The sequence below is a fragment of the Pteropus alecto genome, unplaced genomic scaffold (assembly GCF_000325575.1).
Source record: "Pteropus alecto unplaced genomic scaffold, ASM32557v1 scaffold44, whole genome shotgun sequence".
Lineage (NCBI taxonomy): Eukaryota > Metazoa > Chordata > Mammalia > Chiroptera > Pteropodidae > Pteropus > Pteropus alecto.
In genome coordinates this window covers 5146890-5162373 of record NW_006436812.1, presented here as the reverse complement: position 1 = coordinate 5162373, position 15484 = coordinate 5146890, and the positions used below count along the sequence as shown (strand labels likewise).

The following is a 15484-nucleotide window of genomic DNA, read 5'->3' as shown; positions in this document are numbered from 1 at the left end:
TTGGAGAAGACACTGCATAGTATCATTCCACTTGTATTTTTAAAGGTTTTTATCTATAAAGTATGGAAGGATTATACACAAAACTGTAACAATAGTTTTGAGGAGTGGAGAAGGACCTCATGTCAATTAGTGTTTATTTATCGTATACTTTTAAAATGTATATATTTAAAAGAAAAATTCTTAAGTGGATCAGATTAAAAAGAGGCGAATAGAGGCTCCTGAGTGTTTTTACATGAGTGGTCGGTTAAAGTTATGGGGTGATTAATGATTAATAGAAGAACCAAACATATAATTTTTTTTTATTTCAAATAACTGTCATATGGACAGAGAGAAGTCTTTTACTTTACTGCATTATTTTTATAGAATATTTGTTATAGCCAGGAAAACAAAATATTATTCATGTTTACCATCTGCTGGGATGAGGTAATGTAGCACTAATGATAATGTTTCTTTTAAATGAATGATATTTGTTCTAATAGGAATTCACCTATGTGAGGAAAAGCTTGGAAAAATCACCCAAAGTTTGATAAGATCTGTTTATCCTATTTTAGCAGAGGGATATGTGATTCAAAAGAACATCTATGCCTGGAAATCTCTAGGAATGGGAAAGTACCTAACAGCCCTTGCCATCTCGGGACCTGTGTACATCATCCTGCTTTTCCTTATTGAAACTAATGTCTTACGGAAACTGAAAACCAGGTTTTCTGGCTTCTACAGGAAGCGAAAATTGGTGAGTGGGTCGGAGTACAATTCACTAACGATACATCAAGGGACTGGCTCCATGGCGTCCTCCTTGTGGTCTGTAATGACCTTGATTCTCAGCATTTGAGGGAGCCTAGGGTCCATCTAATCCGCCTTCAGGGCAGCCCATGTCCGAGTCCTCCTGAGGACCTGGCAGGAGAGGGAGCATGAGTGTTGGCTTAGCCCCTGTGACCCTGGTCAGCTGAGTAGAAACAAAAGACCCTGGGCTTCCTAAAACCAGTCACCTTTCTAGAATACCTTTTCCCCAGGAGTCAGATAGAAGCCAGATCTGTTCTGTTAGCTCTTGGCCTGAATATCTTCCATAGGTGAAGCCCACCCCCCGCCCCAGCCCGCTGAGGAAACTAGATAGAAAATGGATTTTGTTATACCTTGACATTCCCGGGCTTCAAGTCTTACAATTTCCGCAAAAGCCAGTGCCCACGTGAAGTTTCCATGCCTTCTCATGGTCATGTCAATATGTGCTTGGTCTTAAATACCTGTAACTGCCCCTGAGAAAGGGGTGGTAGTGTGTGTATGAGAACCGAGGTCACCTGGGGCACCTTCGAGGCCTTCCCAGGGAGGACCCAGTCCCTGTGTTTCCCTCCGTCTCTACCTCCTATCCTCGCAAAATCAGTTACACCCTCCATCCTTGTCTCGGAAAAGCAGGTAGTGTCGCAAAGCATAGCGCCAGTGTCTGGAGACCAAGACGTGGAAGAGGAGGCGAAAATGGTTGAGGCTAATTTGGAAAAGTTACGTGAGAAAAACCCACTGGTTCTTAAAGAAGTGTCAAAGGTAAAGTCAGATGTGGCTTAAAAAGCAAAGACCATTACTCTTATAGGCCTTTTGCATAAGGAAGCAGCCTTGGAGGGCTCCAGGCTCTGCCTTCTAGCTGGGAGTACTGGCAAAGGGCTCAGATGAGTTTCCGTGGAGACAGACTCAGAGGGAGCTTCCTCTGGGAATGAATCACATCTGAGTTCCCTTGTGTGCCTAAAGACAGAGGTTAGTGCATCAGCCTTCCTATCTCTTCTGGAGTCCTCTGTAAGATGGGAGGGCCTGGGATGGGAGGGGTACCAGAGCCACGAACCCTAAGAAGGAAGGAAGCCTCAGAGGTTAGACATGACTGTATGAATGTCTCTTGAATCTAGAAAGCAGTCTGTGGAGGAGTGAAGTTGGGGGGAAAGCTCCGAAAGCTCAAAGCAAGCCTGGCTAGTCTCCCTGGGAGCCCCAGCCAGAATCTTAACGCAAGACCTTCAAACATCCAGGAACTTTGTGACATTTTCCCCAAGTCTGTTACTCTTATACTTTGTTTTCCTGTAGTTACTGGTGGTTAAAAAACAAAACAAAACAACTCAGTCAACATCAAAGGAATTTTGTTTGCTTCAAGGACAGAAAGAAAGAGGGTTATCTTAGAGAACTAGGTTCTCAGTTTGTAGAGACAGAGGAGAGAAAACTAATCTTGCTGGGGCTAGCAGCCAAGAGGAGAAGGCAAGTCCAAGCCTGGGCACATTTGAGCGCCCCTGAGCCCCAAGGACAGCTTGGACCTATCCCAGAACCCTGTGCGACGAGCACAGGTGGCTCCAGACAGCTGACTGCAGACCTCTTCACTGTGTATCTTCTGTCTTATGTATATAAGGTCTATGCCAAGAAGGTGCCCCCGCTGGCTGTGAACAAGATCTCCTTCACTGTCCAGGCAGAGGAATGCTTTGGCCTTCTTGGCCTCAATGGTGCTGGGAAAACTTCCGTTTTGAAATTAATGACTGGGAAAGAGACTATCACCTCCGGGGATGCCTTTGTCAAGGGCCTCAGCATCAGCTCTCACTTGGGGAAGGTAGGTTGTGACTCGGGACAAGGAAGGCACCACCCTGGGGATGGGGGTGGCTGTGTCAGGAAAAAGAGGGCACTGAAATACGCTTGGGGTAATAACACAGGGCTGGGGAAAGGGAACTGGAATGGCTTTGATCTTTGAAAATTCCACATATCAGATTTATCTGTGACACTTATCCTCAACCTCGTCTCTGAGTCCAGATCATATATTTGAGCTGCTTACTCAACATCTCCTCTTGAATGTCCCACGGGCACCTAAAACTCAATAGACCCCCAAAGCCATCAGCTGTGCCCCCACACACCCAACTTCCCCCTCCCACTCCCCCTGTGCTTCATGAGGGAGTGAGTGGCACACATCTATTGCTACCCAAGACATCCAGTGGGCAGCCATAGTCCATGGAGCCTCCCTCTCCGTAGCCTGGAGTCTGCTCTTCTGACTCCCTTCCCAATGCACTCACCCTGGTCGAGGTTACTCCTGACTTTCGGTCTTACCTTCCATGCTTCTCTGTAGCATTCCATAATGCTGATCTTTCCTCCTGTCAAACTCTAGTTTTCCTTGGTTTATTCTATGACTTCCCCTCTCCTCTGCCTCTTCTCTGTCACTGACACTTCTTTCTCCTGTGGTAGATATTCTTCTAGCCCATTGGATTGTGGTGTTCCTCAGGGCTGCAAAATCAGCCCTCTGTCCTTCTCATTCTACACATGCTGTCCCTGCCTGATCTCATTCATTACTCTTGATTCCCATTATCTTCCGTTTGCTGATGTCTCCCAAGTAACCACATCCCCAGCCCAATCCCAGTCCTATGCTTCAGATCTGTATAGACTAGCCCTCTAGGTAGCCTTACTCAGACATCTCCCACTTTAAAATCAAACTTATTATATACCTTTGACCTTCTTCTTGGAGTCCCAACTTCAAATTCAATGGAACACTTTTGAATGCCTAGTATATGCCAACAATTGTGCTAACCCCAGTGATTCTCACCTACAAGGAGTTTGTGATCCTGTTGCCATGCAGAGAGGAAAGTGTAATAATAGAGGTGGTCAGGAGACAGCGGATTCAATGAAAGGCATATGAATACACCAAATCACAGAAACATAATCAAAGGTGTACTCATCACATCACAAATCATACTATGGCCAAGAAGTTTATCAAACTAGCTTCAATATCCATGACCAAAATAATGTTCGTAGAGAAAGCAGAGGAACCTACACAGGTTAGTTCTAGAATCCATGCTCTGAATGACCACTCTATCATCTTTTGATGTACATAGCTTGGTTGAACAATTATAACCAATATAAGCCTCTTGTGGCTATGAAACATTTACTATTAATTTTAACTTATTTTATTAACTAATGACAAGGCTTCTGGTAATGGCAAATTAGGTCATTCTGACCCCATTCCTGGTGATAATAACTAGAAAAACAGGACCAAAGTTTTAAAACATGCATTAGAAGGCTTCAGAAAGCTAACAAGATAATGAAGACTTGTGAGCCAGGAGTTAGGAGAAGACAGAGGCCTGGATGGCTGAGAGCTGAGTATTGCTCTTGATGCTGAAGTGACAGACACTTGAGTTCAGCATGAGTCCCCTCCCCACCCCCCCATCCTCGAGCAGGAGGAGCCTTTCTTTGGGTTGGGACCCTGAAGGGCTGCGCCCCAGGAGCAGGGATAAACTATACTGAGATAAGCTCATACAAGGATTACAAAACAGCTTGGACTCATATCAGTCCCTGAAATGAACTGATGTGACCTAAACCACCAGTGCTTCTAGGCACCTGGCAGAAACCAATGTAAGCCTTCTCTGGTGGAAGATGATATCACCCTAGGCCTCAGATGACTTCTACAAACAATACTGCAAATGCAATGCTTGGCACACAATACAAATAATAGGTACATGTACATTAAAACACCCCTTCCATGCACAGAAAAAAATAATAGAATGAAGCACAAAGGGTAGAGAAAATATAAAAGAAGTTAAGAGAGATTGTGGTATACCTTCAAGACATCCCCTAGTGATCCCCGTCCTGGTAATCACACCCATGAGTAGTCCCCTCCCATGCTGAATCAGGGTTAGTCTGTGTGACCAAAAGAATACTACAAAAGAAATGCTATGTCACTTCTGAGACTGGGTTATAAGAGACAGGTAGCTTCTGTTTTGGGTATGTGATCTGCCTGAGTACCTGAGGCCTGCCAACAACTACATAAATGAGCATGGAAGCAGATCCTCCAGTCTTCAGATGACTTCAGGCCCAGAACCACCCCAGACTCGGCCAGAACCACCCCGTTAAGCTGCTCTCAGATTCCTGATCGGACCCACAGAAACCATGAAATAATAAATTACCACTAAGTGTGGAGTAATTTGTTATGCAGCAATGTATAACTAATTGGATACAAAAGACACAATGAAAAGATTTAATATATGTGTAATCGAAGTCCCGAAAGAAAAGGAGACAAATATGAGGCAAAGCAATATTTGAAAAATTCATGGCTATAACTTTCCAAAATTTAGGAAAGACATCAAATTACGAATAAATAAAGGCTTGTTAACCCTAAGCAGGATAAATTAAAAGAAATAAATCTCCAGGAACATTATAGTAAAACTGCTGAAAAATAAACACAAAAAGAAAATCTTAAAAGGATCCACCTTCAAAAGAGCAATGATTAGACTGGCAGTTGACTTTTTAACAACAGAAGGACAAACAACAGAAGCCAAAACAGAATAAAATGACACATCATAAGTGATATAAGAGATAACAATCAACCTAGAATAATATATCCAGTAAAGCTATACTGTAAAAAGAAGGTATTTTCAAAAGACATTTTCAGATAAACAAAAACAGAGAGAATTTATCACCAGCAGATGTGCACAAAAAGAAATAATAAAGAATAGTTTTCAGACAAAAGAAAAATGATCCCCGATGGAAGCTCAAAAATGCAGAAAGAAGAGAAGAGCGCTTTTTAAAAAAGGTAAATGTGTGAGTTTTGACTAAACAAAGCTATATGTCCTATGAGGTTTAAAATATATATAAAATTAAAATACATGACAGTAATGGTTTTAAGTCAGGAGGGGGTAAATAAAATTAAAGTATTTTAGGATCCTTACCTTGTCTATGAAGAAAATAAAGTTCCAGTTAATACTACACATTGCTAAATCAAGGGTGCATGTTTTAGTCTCTAAGGGAACAACCAAAAGAACAGGGGGAAAGAATATATACCTTTTAGGCCAAGAGAGGGAGACAATAGAAAAAATTATTTTTAAAAAATGTGACAGAAAATGAGAAGCTAGAGAAAGAAGAACTTAGAACATATGAGACGAACGAATAGCCCTGAATAAGATAGTAGATTTAAATCCAAATATATCAATAATTGCATTAAATATAAATGAACTAAAGATTCCAATTAAAAGACTAAAAGTTTCAACATAGAGAACTGAAAGCCTACATCCACACAAAAACTTGAATGTGAATGTTTATAACAGCATTATTCATGATAGTCAAAAGATGGAAACAATTCAGATGTTCATTAACAGACGAATGGATAAACAAAGTGTGATCTAGCCATACAATGGAATATTATTTAGCCATAAAAAGCAATGAAGTACAGATACATGCTACAACATGGATGGACCTCAAAAACATTATCTTAAGTGGAAGAAGCCAGTAACAAAAGGCCACATATAATATGATTCTGTTTATATGAAATGTTCGGAACAGGCAAATCTATAGAGACAGTCAGTAAATTAGTGGTTGCCAAGGGCTAGAGGTATTGAGGAAAATTAGAAGTGACTGCTAATGGATACAGGGTTTCTTTGGGGATAATGAAAAGTTTAAAATTGATTATGATGATGGATCCACCACTCTGAATATGCAAAAACCATTCATCAATGGGTAAATGTAGTGAACGAGTCCATTGTATGATATGTGAATTGCATTTCAGTAAAGCTGTTATAAAAAGGAAGGAAAAAAAGGAACAAATGAACAAACAAAGGAATGAAAAAAAAGAAAGATGGGACAAGGGCACATAGTCCTAACAGATCCTCCATCTGGCCTTATTGTCATCAGTCATCCATCAACAAATATTTATTGAAGCTCACATAGAAGAAAGTATGAACCTGTTCCATAAACTCAGGTGATAAGAAATGTTACATTTATTTGTATTATTTAAAATCAAATTAGATCTGTGTACAAAGCCCTCACCCTGCCCAGCTGATTGGATATCAATCTTCCTGAAACCCATCTGCATACTACCCCATGACAATTCATAAAAATTTATAGTTGGAAATATGGAATTTAAATCATATTAAACTTGCTCCTCTGTTTCTGTTTTTTTTTTCCCTAGAAATCGCACATGAATTAATGTCATTGGGAAACTAACAAAGCTGCATCCTTGCTCTCTCCCTTTGTGAGCCTTCTGCTCACCACCCTTTATCTGTACAAGTATTTTAAAGCATTTTTCCTATCTTCTAAAATACAGTCTTATCAGAATGTGCTGGTATTCTAAAAATCAGCAGTGACTTCTGAAAGTCTACATGCATTTCTTTCTGAATCGCTTACTGCCTCAGAATTATTTAGCTCCACTATGGAGCTGTCATTGGTTCATGGTGCCACTATGTGCTGAACAGGGCTCCTTGACCATCCCAGATGAGCCACCATGATAACGGGTTTATGCCCAACTCAGGTGTGGAAGAAATGTAACATTTCTTCATTTTCTTTACGTCAAATTACATTCTCAAGCCTTCTATCCCAAAATTGGTTCAAGAACTAGAAAACCTGTTTATATAGACCGAAACCAGAGATAAAATTGAAATAATGGTCAAAGATCCATTCCTTTTCAGGAGTCTAGGCTGCGAGAGATTGGTGGGCAAGTCTACCAACCACCGTTTCCTTTTTTTTTAGAACCCTTCAGAAGCATGGGAGAGAAGATGGGGTGCCACTAACTTGTAAATGATCATAAAACCAGACAAGGACCCAACATGAGCCATAGGCCAGTTTCATGTAGGAACATAAATACCATAAATAAGATATTAACAATACAAATTCAGCAATATATTGAAAGAATAAAAATTATGATCAAGTCAGCCTTATCCCAGAAAAGTAAGGTTCAATAGCAGAAAAATCCACCAATATTAATCACTACCTTAATAGATCAAAGGAGAAAAGATATTTATCAATAGATGCTGAAAAAGCATTTGTAAAAAATTCAGTACCCAGTCATGATTTTTTAAAATTTTTAGCAAACTAGAAATAGAGGGAACATTAGGTCAAAATCACTTGATAAAGGAAGTCTACTAGAAATCTTTGTATTTGATAGTGAAATATTTGAAGCTTCTTCATTTAAGTCATCTGTTTTCTTCTCAGTTCTCCCCAGAGCCCAGAGCTGTCCAGCTGCTTCAGTGGGGAGAAGGATGAGGAAAGAAAATTTGGTTATTTTTCAAAAATGGTATTCTATCATTTACTCCAGAGAAGTGCCTGAGCATGAGCACAAACCAGGGTGGTTCACTGCAAGTTTGTAATGGCAAAACCTAGAAATAACTCAAATGAGCCTGAATTTTTTATAAACAGCTAAATAAAATCTAGAAACCTTCCCTGGTTGACTAATAGCAGTTAAACTGAGTCAAAGTAGGTCTGTATTTATAGACTAGGGAAGATCTTTAAGATGTAATGTTGAGCTAGAAAAGCAAGTTGCAAACTGGTTGATGCGGGATAATACTGTTCAGCAAAAACAACATAAAATCGTTCCTCTGCAGAGAGTGTAGGTCTGTGCAAAACTCTGGAGGTCCACACCAACCTGACCACACCAGGCCCAGGGCAGTCCTCCAACATGAGATTCTAATAGCCTTTGTGTGAACATTTGACAAAGAAAATCTATTCGTGAATCACATATCTAATAGAAAATATTTTTAAAAAGGAAAAATACAGCGTCTTCTATCGACCAGATATTTGGAAAGTGACAAAAGGTAGGGAGGCACTGGACACTGAGGTTTCATGCCAGGCAGGCAGGAGGAAGGGCGCCAAGCAAGCACTCCAGTCCCACGTGTGCCCATTCATAGACACCACCAGCAAGTGCTGCATCCCAGGCTCCCTAACATCACTGTCATGCCACTCACCCCCAAGGCCCTCATCTGCTCATGTAGCAAATGTGGGTATGCACAGGGCAGAGGAAGAAGCCTGGGCTGGGGCAAGGCCAGGGTAGATGTCCAGTTGACAGCTTTCTTTCTGACGTGCCTCCCTCTCGGGCTTGTTCCAACCCCAGGTGCGGCAGTGGGTAGGCTACTGCCCCCAGGCTGATGCCCTGCTGGACCACATGACGGGCCGGGAGACACTGGTTATGTATGCCCGGCTCCGGGGCATCCCCGAGCGCCACATCAATGCCTGCGTGGACCAAATTCTTGATGAATTATTCATAAACACAAACGCAGACCAGCTGGTGAATTCCTACAGGTGAGATTTGGGGCTCCCTTGGCCCTTCCACCTCCAGTAATAAGATGTGCCCTGGCTCTTCTAGGTGCTGGGGTGTAGGGTGAGGTCTATCAGTGCCAGCCTTGGCGTAGCTATGCGATCCATGCCACTTTGTGAATTTGCAGGAAGGTGGCCTTCCTGTGAGAATGGGTCAGTGGTCTGGGCTGCCCCAAGGCATTGCTTCTTCTTGGCCCTGGTCTGAATTGAGGTCAGGGGAGCAGCACCACAGGTGTTGTCCTGGCAAGGTAAGGACAGATCTTTCTTCCTGCCACTTCACAAAGTTCTTTTGATTTTGGTAGGCTTGGATTTCAAGCACACTTACATTATCCCACTGTGTCTATGGCACCTGGGCTGCTGATATTCTGCTGAGAAGCCTGGGGATATTCCTCAACCTTCTGTTGCCAGTGATGTCATCCCAACTCCAATTAGCTTAAAGCCAGGCCACACATCTCCTGAGTCCCAGGATTCCCCCTTGAATTGTGTGCAGCGCCCCCTGGAGGTTTGCAGCAGTACCCTACTTCTTGAACTGGAGGGTCAGAGATGCCCACCGGGCAGGGATGTTGTCCTTGGTTCTTCTCTCTCTTGGCTTTGGTTTCAAGCAAATTTTTGTGTTGACTTGTCTTTTTTTCCCCCTTGTGTCTTTTGAAGATTAAATGAGTTAACATTTGCAAAGTTTAGAACAGCATCTTGCACATTGTTAATCCTATGTGCTGGTTAAAAAAAAAAAAAATTAGTGAAAATGGCCCTGTGAACTTACCCCCTAGCACACATAGAGATCCTCAAAGAAGACTCACTGACTGTGTGCTCACCTGGACTGATCCCTGTGTCCAGGGAAATGGTTTATATGCAGAGTGGACAGCCAGGTCGCAATGACATCCTGGGGGAAGGTGGTGGGCCATGTTACTAAAAGCCCCACACGAGGGGTTGGACAGAGAAGAAAAAGGGGGAAGGTTGGAGTACTGGAGATTGGTAATTGCCATTCACTCAACCTTCTTCACCTCTGCCCCCAGCGGTGGCAACAAGCGGAAGCTGAGCACTGGCATTGCCCTGCTTGGAGAGCCTGCGGTCATCTTCCTGGATGAGCCAACTACTGGCATGGACCCTATGGCCCGGCGCCTGCTCTGGGGCACTGTGACAAGGGTCCGCAAATCTGGCAAGGCCATTGTCATCACCTCCCATAGGTAGCACTGGGGTCTCCATGGGTCAGTGGAAGAGCCAGAATGGGGCACGTGGGAGGGATGGGCTGGGAGAAGCTGGTTAGAAAGAGACCTGACAGCAGCTGGTGCAGAATCTGTGAGGAGAATCCCCAGGCTCTGCCACATGGGCCACACTCTGAGCTTGGGACTCAGGAACGGTTCAATTTAGGCATTGTCAACTTCCTGTCTACATGAGCCTTTGACACAGAGGGTGGACGTCAGCATACCCCAGCCCTACATCAGGCCTCTACGTCCTTTTCCCAGCATGGAGGACTGTGAGGTCTTGTGCGCCCGGCTGGCCATCATGGTGCAAGGTCGGTTCAAGTGTCTGGGCAGCCCACAGTACCTCAAGAGCAAGTATGGCAGTGGCTTTACCCTGCGGGCCAAGGTCCGGAGCGATGGGCAGCAGGAGGCTGTGGAGGAGTTCAAGGCCTTTGTGGACCTGACCTTCCCAGGTGTGTGAGGCTGCACAGAGGGCATCTGAATCCTGCCCTGCCAAGTCCCACATCCCTGACCCCTAGGATGAGGGCCATGATTCCACAGGCCCAGGCTGTCCTTCCCTGGCCCTCCAGCCTAGTCCTCATGGAGATTCCTTTGTGCAGGCAGCATCCTGGAAGATGAGCACCAAGGGATGGTTCATTACCACTTGCCTGGAGATGACCTCAGCTTGGCGAAGGTGAGCACATACGTGGGCATTGGAGAGAGCATAGCTCTGATGTCACCTGCTTTCTGGTGTTCTCTCTTTTGGGTGGAAGTCACGTTCAGTGCCTCTGCAGTTCCTCTCTGACGTCTCCATGGCAACATTCATATGGATTTCACAGAAGATAAGATATTCGAGCTGAAAGTAACCTTGGAGATCAGCTCCTCCTCATTTCACTTAGAGGGCAGCAGGCCAGACAGGGGACACTACATACCCATGGTCACATAGCAAGCCAGGGACCCAGCCATAGCCTCTGCCTCCTGAAACCATTCCCAGCCCTGGTCCCTTTCCCAGAGTCGGCAGATAGCTGAATTCCATAGAACTAACTTGTTGGGAGGTGCTCTGGGGGTGCAGCTGAGAAATGGAGGAGCCTTTTGAGGGCCTTGTCACAACCCCAGATGCCCCTCTTCTTTCTACCCTCTGCCATCTCCCATCCCTTCCCCTGTGCCCACCACCCACAACAGCTTCCTCCCTTCCCACAGGTGTTTGGCACTCTGGAGCAAGCCAAGAGGAGGTACATGCTGGATGACTACTCGGTCAGCCAAGTCTCCCTGGAGGACATCTTCCTGAGTTTCACGTGCCCTGGGCTCCCCACCCAAGGGGAAAACAAACAAGGGCAAACAGAGCCAGCAAGCTCTTTATTGCCACCTCCCTCTCCACCTCCCACCCAGCCTCCCTCTCCGCCTCCCTCTCCATCTCCCTCCTGTCCTCCCTCCCAATCTCCCTCACCACTTCCTTAAGAATCTGTCTTGCTATAATAAAAAATTCCCAGTGCCAGGTTAGCCCATGGTGTGCACAGCCTGCCATGGGCTACAAGGGTTACCGAGGCAGCTCATGGACCCAGTGAGCTCAGCCAGGGGGTTGGGGGTGGGGATGGCTTGCTGCCAGATTGAGGCCACTCACTTTAAAGGACTGGTGGAGGACCCAGATGCATTTCAGTGGAAAAGGATCCCCTCGAGTCCCACCTGGATGACCTATGGCCTCATTGAGACCTGGCTGTGGAAGCAACTGCAGAGAAATACCTGCTGTGTCCTCTCCAGGAACAGTGGTCTGAGGTTGACCATGGTTGTAATGACACCATATTTCTGAAGGTAGGAGGAGAGACAGATTAACGTGTTTGCAGCCTAAGTCACAACTTTTCAACATGTACGTATTTAGGTTTGCTCTCTGCCCTGGCCCCAGCAAATGTTAGGGTGAGCCTGCATGTGACTTTACACCAACCTGTGAAGTGGAAGTGATTGTTATACCTATTGCCCAGATGAGTGAGCTGAAATTTAGAGATAATCAGCAATCCTCCATGGTCAACAGGTATAGAGCCATTTGACAAGTGTTCTTAAAATGACGTTCCTGACCACATCAGCAGCATCCAGAAACTTGTTAGAAATGCAGGTTCATGGGCCCCACCCCAGGCCTGTAGAGTGAGAAATTTGGGGATGAGGTCCAGCGTTGTGCTTCAGATGTAGCTCAGGTGTGAGAACCATGAGCTAAGGCCTGTGTGCTCTGGACTATCACCCCATCCAGCCTGTGAGTGTGAATGAGAAAGGAATGAGACAGATGTGGCTTTGCATTTCTATCACAAGGATCTCTTCTGGGACATGCCGTCAAGTAGCCTTTTTCTCTTCAACAGGGTCACTCTGGTGCCTCTAAAAAGGCCCCTCTGCTCCTCCTTTGCCAGGTAGTTCTCTCCCTCTCTTCTCAGCTAAGCTCTGGGAAAGTGGCATCTACTGTCTCTGCCCACAATTCCTACCTCCCATCATCACTCACCCCAAATTACCACATTGTCGCATTGTAGCACCCTTGGCTGCCACACCCATTGGTTTCTCCTTGCTTTTTCCACGTGACTGCTCTGTGACATTTCCTAATATCCCCTGCCGCCTTCTGATGAAAGCCCCTCCAAAGGCCTCTCCCCACTGCGTCTGGCTCTCTGTCCCTCCATGGCCCCTCCTCTGCCTCCTCTGAAGGTTCCTCTTCCTTTCTCTCTGAATGGTGGGATCGTTCAGGCTACCAGTCCACCTCATGTTCCTTACTCTCCTTTCTGTACCCTGCTACCTTTGAATTCCTTTCTCATTCACCTTCAGGCCTTCAACTATCATCTTATTCAAGCCAGGAACTTCCCTGAGCTCCCAACAGTCTAGATTTTCCCAGTGAGTTCCCTCAGCTTCCTGAAGCCCAGTGGGAAATGAGCTCATCACCCCCTGGGTCCTAAGGACTCGTACTGCCAGGGCAGTGGGTGAGGGCTAGGGCAGGCATGGCTGCAGCATGGCTAAGAGGGAGAACACCTGTTTGTTGAAAAATAAGAAAACTTCACCTCTGAATAAATAAGAGTGATAAGGACATAAATAACAAGACAATTGAGGGACTTTGAGTGACCAGGGATGTTGACGTGGACTCCACGATGTAGTACCACAGGGGAGTTAGAGCAGTCAATGGCGATTCACTCACTCATTGGTGAATCCAGTTTATCAGTACCTTCAAGGTGCTGAAAGAGTGCACCTTCTCCCTGGGGGAGATTTGTAATGAAGCAATAGTACAGGGGAGGAGGACAACAAATTGGGAAACAGAAATCAATGGAAACAAAGGTGTGAGGACGAGAAATCTGAAGTCCTCCATAGATTCCTTCCTGTCCTTGTGTGTGTGTGTGTGGGGGGGGTGCTATGGGACATCTGGGGAGCAGACCCCATGCATGCTCAGCTCTATCCACTTGTTTTCCTGTGCACATCACCCTTACCACCTCCACCACCCCCATCTTCCAGGGCCTCAGCCCCTTGTCATTTTGGGACCACTGAGACTCTCATATCCTGTGTTGCAATCTTACATCTCCTCACTTCTCCATCTCCTGCTCCAGATGGATATGAATGGAGCCTTGGCACCATAGGGTTTAGTGAGCACAGGGATGGGGGCACAAAAGAGAGGAGATGATGCTGACTAAGAACATGGGGAAAGGGGTCTGAGCCATGACCCAGATTCCCTGTCTTCTCCAGGAAAAACCACTCTGTCCTCCCTCAAATACTTCCCCCAGGAAACTGCATTTCTTTCCTTGTCAGAATGTCTTATGGCAGAGGTGGGATGTGAGCTGGTTCCTGAAAGACAGGCCGGGTGGGCACTGCCTAATACCTCTGAACAGAATGCTCGGCTGTGACAGGCAGCAGCCATTAAAGCAAGCAGGTGCACTTCTCTTTTAGGAAGGGCACCCAGGTGGCAACGAGGAGATGTTGCGAACGGACTTGGGGAGATATCTGATCAAACTGAGAGGGTTAGGGCTTGCCCAGGGGCAGGTACAGAGTGAGGGTCCAGGGTGAGCCACGTTCCTCGGAAAGAGGGGGTCAAATATGCTGGCTGAGTCAATGAAGACTTCAAAGCCCAGGTCTCGAACTCAACTTTCTGCATTACAGTCTGTGCAAACAGTGGCTGGGCCCCGAACAAGGGGTCTTCTCGCCTGAAGCACTGGCGGGAAGCAGGACGTGCGACCTCTGGGTGAGGGCCCGAAGTCAGGGCCTCCTGGGAGCCGCGCTGCCCGCGAATGCCAGCTCGCCAGCGTCCACACAGGTAGATGACCCTGTCGAGGCCACAGCTGCACAGCGATCTCCGCCAAACTCCGCATCCGGAGGCGCGGCCAGTCCGCACAGACCTTCACTGACAACCCACTGCGCACCGTAGCTTCCAGTGGCCGGGACCTCTGCCGAGTCAGCAGCGAGGCCCAAACTTCGAACAGCCCAGGGGTTGTAGCCCAGGACTACACGAGCCATTCCAGACTGCAGAAGCCCCTACGGAGCAAGCCTAAGCCGCGATCCTCCAAGACAACCCCCGGCCTGGCCTAGAAGGCGGGGCAACCGCGCGAGTTCCACCAATCAAAGGCCGGCATTCGAATTCGCGTCCTGGCGCGGCCAATCGAGGGCGTCCGCGGCCGGCGGGTTGGGCGGACCTGGGGGCGAGGCCCCGTGGCCCCGCGGCGCGCGCCCCCCTGAACCGACCAATGGGAGCGCCGGGCGCGTTTGAAAACTAGGGCGGGCGGCGGGGCGGGTCTGCGCGTGCGTGCAGCGGCGCGCACAGGGCCCGCGGGCGGCCGGAGAGGCTTAGATCGCAGTGACGACGGCAGAAGAGGAGGCGCGGGCAGCGATGGGGAGCGGCGGCGGTGAGCATTGGGCGCGGGCGAAGGCGGGACGGCCGTCCGAGACTGCGCAGGCCAACGCGAGCCCTTCGGCCTGGGGTGCGGTGGTCCTGGTGGCGCCCGCCTGGCGCGAGGTTTAAATGCCAAGCAGCGTCCAGAACCCTGTAAAAGACCCGCGCGGGGCCCGGCGCCTGTCTGTCGAGGGCTGTGAGCGCGGCCGCGGCTTGGGTGGTTATTACCATGGCGGTTAAGCGTTTCTGTGTCTGTCTTAGAGCAGGGGAATGAGGATAGCGGTCTGGTAAAATTTGTGTAATCTATGAGAACTGGTCGCCCTGCATGCTGATCTGGCTTTCCCAGCACGTTAACTGCTGATGAGAAGACCCAGGTGAAGAGCAGGGCTCTGAGTAAGGGGAGGAAAGTACAGTACTGGGGAGGAGGGCCGGGGGGCGGGGGTGGTGG

At 46.9% G+C, this 15484-nt stretch overlaps 2 protein-coding genes across 2 annotated transcripts in view; both read left to right on the top strand.

The window, feature by feature from the left end:
- LOC102897525 (ATP-binding cassette sub-family A member 17) overlaps positions 1-14735 on the top strand; it is a 75526-nt gene extending 60791 nt beyond the window's left edge. Inside the window, exons 24-32 of the mRNA XM_006914194.2 lie at positions 552-734; positions 1412-1533; positions 2375-2569; positions 8816-9003; positions 10032-10202; positions 10482-10672; positions 10820-10893; positions 11400-11622; positions 14497-14735. Coding sequence (XP_006914256.2) covers positions 552-734; positions 1412-1533; positions 2375-2569; positions 8816-9003; positions 10032-10202; positions 10482-10672; positions 10820-10893; positions 11400-11622; positions 14497-14735 — 1586 coding nt within the window. The remainder of the gene's footprint in view (positions 1-551; positions 735-1411; positions 1534-2374; positions 2570-8815; positions 9004-10031; positions 10203-10481; positions 10673-10819; positions 10894-11399; positions 11623-14496) is intronic.
- Positions 14736-14940: 205 nt separating this feature from the next.
- CCNF (cyclin F) overlaps positions 14941-15484 on the top strand; it is a 21799-nt gene continuing 21255 nt past the window's right edge. Inside the window, exon 1 of the mRNA XM_025048406.1 lies at positions 14941-15049. Within this exon, the coding sequence (XP_024904174.1) occupies positions 15034-15049 (16 nt within the window). The 5' untranslated portion in view covers positions 14941-15033. The remainder of the gene's footprint in view (positions 15050-15484) is intronic.